Source organism: Mus caroli, unplaced genomic scaffold (genome assembly GCF_978045245.1).
Source record: "Mus caroli unplaced genomic scaffold, Mus_caroli_1 scaffold_5, whole genome shotgun sequence".
In the NCBI taxonomy this organism is placed as follows: Eukaryota; Metazoa; Chordata; class Mammalia; order Rodentia; family Muridae; genus Mus; species Mus caroli.
The window spans coordinates 147,769,443-147,776,775 of NW_028227260.1; the positions used below are offsets into that span (position 1 = coordinate 147,769,443).

Below are 7,333 nucleotides of genomic sequence, written 5' to 3' on the forward strand. Positions count from 1 at the left end.
ATACACTTCATTCAGAGGCTGTTCACTAAGTCAGTACTAGTAAAGACTAGCCACTGTAACGTAAAGCCCCTCTAGCACTATGGCTCAGCAGACTTACCTTATTTGTTCTCCTTGAGAAAGCCCTCAGGTCAGTAGCTTAGCTTTGTAGGTGGTTATTCTGAAATCCAGGACCCTGTGTTTTTGTACTTTGCCGTCTGCCATTTTATTGTGCTCATCTAAAGGGTCAAAGCCAGACTGGGACCACACTTGGGTTCTAGCTTGTAAAAAGGTAAAATAAGCAAGCAGCTCCAAAAGCAATGTGTGGCAATGTACACACACACACACATACACACACACACACACACATCCTGCATCCTACTGAGGAAACTTTAATGCATGGCCACATATACCTACAAAAAGGGGTGGGACTATCACCTCCTTCTTGGTGTATGTCCAGAAAAAATAAGGATGGCTTTGGGGAAATAGTCACTGTGTTTCCTTAACATTCTATGGTAAGCTAGTGATTTCTTTGCCTACAGCAGAGATCAAGAAGAGGGGGTGCTGACCTCAGAGAGCTTACATTCCAGCAGGCAAGAGAAAAATGAATGACTTCTGTAGCATGAAGCAGGATGGAATCCAGATCTGACCCCAGGGCCTGTGCTCCTAAGCAGTGTGCTCTAGGAGTCCCAGACTTCAAAGCTCTGTCCTTGCCAAAGCTCTTATGCTTAACATTGGCCAAAGATTTGTGCCAAGCTCAGGATAAAATCCAGATTTTGTTCGCAGCGCTCTGGGAGAACTGGGCCCTGCCCGCCTACAGAGCTTGCTTTTGTGAGCAGATTTCTTTCAAGTTCTTGGCTTTGGTCATGATGGACTCCTTACAGTTTCCTGAAAACATTATGCTTTCATCTTCCTGGGCTTTTGCCTCAAATTGTCGCTTGGTTTATAACACCTGCCCCATCCTAAATGATATCTGATGCCCTCGTTCCATCCCTTCACCTGGACCCACTGCTTTCAGTTGTGTCCACTTACCCGGGTGCATTGCTGTGAGGCCACAGGCAGGGTTCTTGAAAGCGCTCGTGCTTGAGAAGCAGGCAGATCTGGCACTGTCCTCTCTCTTCACCCGCTCTTGCTGGGTGACTTTGGGAAGGTATGGGGCTTCTCGCTCTGGAGAGAACACTATGAGAAGAAGAATTGGGTTCAAATGGGCCTGGAACAGAGCGCTCCATGAAGGGCATCAACTCGGTTGTTATTGTATGTCTCTAGCCCCCTAGAAAATGCAAGGCTTCAGGCCCTGCTTTGGGATTAGGATTTGCCCTATATGTGCCTGTGAGAGTAAATGCGTTGATTATGTTCATTTATAGTAAGATGAAAAGGAGTTACTTTCATAATACCTTTTGGAATATATATATATATATATATATATATATATATATATATATATGTGTGTGTGTGTGTGTGTGTGTGTGTGTTATATCATATTATATTATATTAGCCCATAGAAAGGAAGTTGAGGAAGTAGATCACTGGTTAAGAACACTTGATGCTCTTATGCTCTTTCAAAGGATCTGGGTTCAGTCAACAGCACTGATATCCAGTGGCTCACAATCATCTGTAACTCTAGTTCCAAGGGATCCACCACCTTCTTCTGACCTGTATCTACATGGCATTCTGTCTCTGTCTCTGTGTCTGTCTCTCTGTCTCTGGCTCTGTCTTTCTCTGTGTCTCTCATACAAATAAATAAATAAATAAATAAATAAATAAATAAATAAATATGAAAAGGAGTGGCTGGAGAGATAGCTCAGCATATAAGAGAACACAGTGCTTTTCCAGAGACCTTAGTTCAATTCTTGGCACATTTGGTGGCTCACAATCAGCTCCAGAGTATTCCACAGTGTCTTCTGGCCTCCACAAGAATATTCTCCCACACATGAGGCCCTTGGTCATCAGTTGTCATCAGGTTCCGGTGGCTCAAACACTGATGTATCACCTGGTTTGAAGAGTTGGTAGAGCTGGTCCTTGCTCTGTACCACCAGACGTACATCTTCTGGAGCTATGCGCTTCCTGCCAGTGCTGTGGGCCTCCTCACCAGCCAGTTCAAGAATGTTCAATGTTAAGTACTGGAGCATATCCGTGAGGAATACAAGTGCAGAAGAGCTCAGGTGTCTGGAATAGTTTCCCTCTCAAAGGAAACGATCTACAAGGCTAACAGGAAATTGAAGCTCAGCTCTCTTGGAGCAGGTTATGTTCAGTCTTCTTCGCCTTTGCATTTTCCTGGCCATGATGTTTGCGTGGAGGTTTTGGCTCAGCTGGCCCTCTCTGTTGGCTCGAGGCTCTCCAAATAACCAACCTTCTCACCCACCTATGAAGTTATCCTTGAGAGGACTTTGTTACAACATACTTTATCATATCACTGGTAGCCACTGAACTCTGGTGTTCAGTGCAGAAATGCCCATATTAGGAAACAGCTCACCTTACTGAATATGTCCTTTTTATCTTTTCTCATTTTCATGTGTGTGTGACTGTGTGAGTGAATGTTTGCATGTGCTCCTGTGTCCTGTGTGGCCACACACATAAAGGCCTGAAGTTGAGATCTAGACTCACCCTTGATCAGTCTTCTATCTTATTTACTAAGATGAGATCTCTCAATCCAAGCCAGAGCTCACCAATATAGTCTTACTAGCCACCTTGCTCTGGAGATTCTGTCTTAGCCTCCCACAACTGGAATTGTAGGCAGGCCACCAAAGCCCACCTGGTTATATCCTCCTCTTATGGGAACTCTTTCTCTTTGATTTTTACAATCTGACAAGACCTACATGTTCATGGTTTCTTCTTGACATGATGAAATGTTTCTAGATTTTGCTGACAGGATCCTGATATAGTTCTCTCTTGTGAGGCTATGCCAGTGCCTGGCAAATACAGAAGTGGATGCTCACAGTCATCTCTTGGATGGAACACAGGGCACCCAATGAAGGAGCTAGAGAAAGTAAGTACCCAAGGAGCTAAAGGGGTCTGTGACCCTACAGGAGGAACAATAATATGATCTAACCAGTACCTCCCCCCAGAACTGTGTCTCTAGTTGCATATATAGCAGAGTAGGCCATCAATGGGAGGAGAGGCCCTTGGTATTGCAAAGATCATATGCCCAGTACAGGGGAATGCCAGGGCCAGGAAGCAGGAGTGTGTGGGTTAGGGAGCAAGGTGGGTGGGGAGGATATAGGAGACTTTGGGGATAGCATTTGAAATGTAAATGAAGAAAATATCTAATAAATATGCCTTAAAACAAGAAAGAAAAGTAGCCTGAGCATGTGTGTGCAGGGAAGGAGAAAGATGCCACTGTTCAGAGGAAACAAAAGTGGTCAAGATCACATGAAAAGAAAGTGGTACCCTAGGACCTGAAACTAAACTCTTCTGATTCTGTTATGAAAGCTGACTGGACAGCCTCTGAGAAGTTCTGTCTAAAAGGCCAGCAGCGGCAGAAGCCTAGGAGCTGATGAAAAGTGAACACTCCAAATGTGGACATTTAGAGGCAGGGGCCCCAGTGCTAAGTTGGAGCAGCTCCTGAGTGTCAGTTATCCCATATATGTTCTGTGAAACATTAGGGGTCGTGTTTATACATAATACATGAAAACTCTCTAAAACCTAGGTTCAGCCTCTGATGACAGGTCCTGCACTGTTTTATGACATATCCTATCACTGAAAACCCAGAGCTCCCTTCTGAGAACAGCGCTGAAGATGTTCATAAATAAGTTAGTTAATACTATGTAACTATTTAGACTTGCTTGAATTACAAGGCAGTTAGACAGTAGCATTTCTCCACTACTGTTATTTAGATGACCAGTGTGCCTAAGACAGAGGGCGCATTCTAGCACTCAAAGACAGAGGTGGTCAGATCTCTGTGAGTTCAAGGTCAGCCTGGTCTATGGAGTGAGTCAGGACAGCCAGGACTCTGTAGAGAGACCCTGTTTCAAAACCTAAGAAGAGGAAGTAGAGGAGAAGGAAGAGGAGGAGAAAGAGGAGGAAAGAAAAAAAGAAAAGACTATAGAAGCATATATCTACACAGCCTCATAGCACTATATACCTACTAATTCTTGTATAAATCCTTTTGTAATGAGGCAGACATTCTAAAAATTAAAAAGGAAAACCACCTATAGTTTCTATTTTGTATATTTTTATTATTTTTTAATCTTTTTTTTTTTTTACAGTCCAGTCGTTATCCCCCTTTAGGACTGCCCTCTGACTGTTCCTCATCCCATACTTCCTCTCCTATCTCCAAGTAGATGTCCCTACTACACTAGATCTCCCTACTCCCTGGGGCTCCAAGTCTCTCAAGGGTTAGGTGCATCTTCTCTCACTGAGTCCAGAGCAGGCAGTCCTCTGCTCTATGTGTTTGGGGCCTGGGACCAGCTAGTGTATGCTGTCTGGTTGGTGGTTCAGTATCTGAGAGATCTCGGGGTTCTAGTTAGTCGAGCCTGCTGGTCTTCCCATGGGGTCTTCTTCCAGCTTTTCTCTTCTGGTTTCACCATCATTGCTCAGTGCTGAGGGAAGACTCCTGACCCTTGAACCTCACGCCAACATTATGCCATACATGGTCTCCCCCACCCCACAGTCATCATCTTCTAACCTGAGACCTAACCTCCAAGGAAGACTTTCCTACCACAGTCCATGTCTTCAATCCACCCATCTCCAGTTAGCAGCATCTCATTGGGAATCCAATGTGCCTGGGAGGCTGAAGCCAAATTCCTGGCCTTCCAAGGCCTGTGGGCTCACAGACTACCGGGACAGCTTCTCTGCCCTCTACCTTAGCCAAATCCTCCCACTGCCACTGGGCCAAAAAGTGCTTACACATCACCACCTCCTCCCACCAAGACGACTGCCTACATGGTCCCTATTAGAAATTTCCTCTGGAAATCAAGTTCCCCACATTAACGACAGCTTCAAACCCACCATCACCCTCCCGGGTGGTTCATAGCAACCTCTAGCTCAAAATGAAGAAACAAAAGGAGCCAGGATCAATGGGGTTCAATCTCAATGCTTTATTAGCATATGTGATTTGCTCCCCCAGCTAGAAGGACCCTGGGGCAGGGGGAGGCCGAAGGTGTGGTGAACCTCCAGACTCTTGAGACCCAGGCATCATCAGTTGTCATCAGGTTCTGGTGGCTCATTCACTGATGTGCCACCTGGTTTGAAGAGTTGGTGGAGCTGTTCGTTGCTCTGTACCACCAGATGTACATCCTCTGGAGCTATGCACTTCCTGCCAGTGCTGTGGGCCACCTCACCAGCCAGTTCAAGGATGTTCGATGTTACGTACTCGAGCACACTCTTGAGGAGTACAAGTGCAGAAGAGCTCAGGCGTCTGGAATGATTTTCCTCTCGTAGGAAACGATCTACAAGGCTAACAGTAAGCTCACCTCTCTGGGAGCAGGTTCTTTTCTGTCTTCTTCGCCTTTGCATTTTCCTGGCCATGATGTTTGCGTGGAGGTTTTGGCTCAGCTGGCCCTCTCTGTTGGCCCGAGGCTCTCCAAATAACCAACCTTCTCACCCACCTATGAAGTTATCCTTGAGAGGGCTTTGTTACAACATACTTTATGATATCACTGGTAGCCACTGAACTCTGGTGTTCAGTGCAGAAATGCCCATATTAGGAAACAGCTCACCTTACTGAATATGTCCTTTTTATCTTTTCTCATTTTCATGTGTGTGAGATTGTGTGAGTGAATGTTTGCATGTGCTCCTGTGTCCTGTGTGGCCACACACATAAAGGCCTGAAGTTGAGATCTAGACTCACCCTTGATCAGTCTTCTAACTTATTTACTAAGATGAGATCTCTCAATCCAAGCCAGAGCTCACCAATATAGTCTTACTAGCCACCTTGCTCTGGAGATTCTGTCTTAGCCTCCCACATTTGGAATTGTAGGCAGGTCACCAAGTCCACCTGGTTATATCCTCCTCTTATGGGAACTCTTTCTCTTAGATTTTTACAATCTGAAAAGACCTACATGTTCATGGTTTCTTCTTGATATGATGAAATTTTTCTAGATTTTGCTGACAGGACCCTGATATAGCTCTCTCTTGTGAGACTATGCCGGGGCCTGGCAAATACAGAAGTGGATGCTCACAGTCATCTATTGGATGGATCACAGGGCCCCTAATGAAGGAGCTAGAGAAAGTAAGTACCCAAGGAGCTAAAGGGGTCTGGGACCCTATAGGAGGAACAACAACATGAACTAACCAGTACTCCTCAGAGCTGTGTCTCTAGTTGCATATGTAGCAGAGGATGGCCTAGTCGGCTATCAATGGGAGGAGAGGCCCTTGATATTGCAAATATCATATGCCCCAGTACAGGAGAATGCCAGAGGTAGGAAGCAGGAATAGGTGGGTTAGGGAGCAGGTCAGGGGGTGGGATGGTATAGGGGGCTTTGGGTATAGCATTTGAAATGTAAATGAAGAAAATATCTAATAAAATTTTTTTAAAAAAGAATATTCCCCCACAGTCCCCTAATGTGTACATGGACACAAATAAAAATATATGGTGAAATCATAATTTAAAAGGACCATAGAAGGACTGAAATGTTTAGTCTGAATAAATGACTTTCTGGTAAAAATTTAAGCAAGCATTTAGAGCAAATTCCCCTAGTTTTGTCACTCCTTACAATAGGCCAGCTGCCTACCCCTTGCACCTATTGTTAAGTCGTAGTCTAGTCATGTGACCACCATTCAGCTCTCAACCCATTCTGTCTTTTTCTCTACCATATCCTGCCCCCACTAAAGGGTTGAAATATATCAGGAAAATTAATGTGTATGTATATTTCAAATACTGGGACCTGGGTCAATGTCAAATTTGGGGTGAGATAGGGATAGAAGACATATATATCCCATGACCTCGGCCTCTCAGCGAGTGTGTGACTTTGGCCAAAGCCCCTCCAGTCTCTGAGATTTACTTCATCTTTCTGCAGAGGAAATTGGTTCACTGAGGCTGATGATATAAAACAATCCAAGGAACACATTTGTCCCAGAAATGAGACAAGTCCTGACATGAGACAGCATCCACACCTTGGTCCGTTTCCCAACCATTTCTAGATTAGATAGCTCTGCCATTCTAAGACTTCTTGAGAGACCATGTCCCTCCAAGCTCTATTCCCTGCCTTGCCTGGCCTTTGGAGCCTTTCCCTCTCAGCTGCCTCTCACTCTGGCCAAGGCTCTTTACCTTGCTTGCCTCTCTGACTGCAGCTCTGCCTTGCCAGCCTCTTCCCTACTGTCAGACACAGTTGTCGTCCTCCCTATGCCTCTTTGTTCAGCCCCGTATCAGTCTTGCTAATTATAATTCAGTCCAAACACCTCTGTCATTCTGGCATTT

General features: G+C 45.0%; 1 protein-coding gene and 1 pseudogene across 1 annotated transcript; both read right to left on the reverse strand.

Moving 5' to 3' along the window:
• Positions 1 to 1,922: 1,922 nt before the first annotated feature.
• Positions 1,923 to 2,297, reverse strand: LOC110287489 (histone H2A-Bbd type 1-like; annotated as a pseudogene).
• A 2,702-nt stretch (positions 2,298 to 4,999) lies between these two features.
• Positions 5,000 to 5,487, reverse strand: LOC110286981 (histone H2A-like 1). The gene has a single exon (XM_021153673.3). The coding sequence runs from the start codon at positions 5,440 to 5,442 to the stop codon at positions 5,113 to 5,115; it is 330 nt and encodes a 109-aa protein (XP_021009332.1). The 5' UTR covers positions 5,443 to 5,487; the 3' UTR covers positions 5,000 to 5,112.
• Positions 5,488 to 7,333: the final 1,846 nt, after the last annotated feature.

What these genes read in the sequence shown, in the direction of transcription:
- LOC110286981 (XM_021153673.3), bottom strand. Translation starts at nt 5,442, where the DNA reads ATGGCCAGGAAAATGCAAAGGCGAAGAAGACAGAAAAGAACCTGCTCC.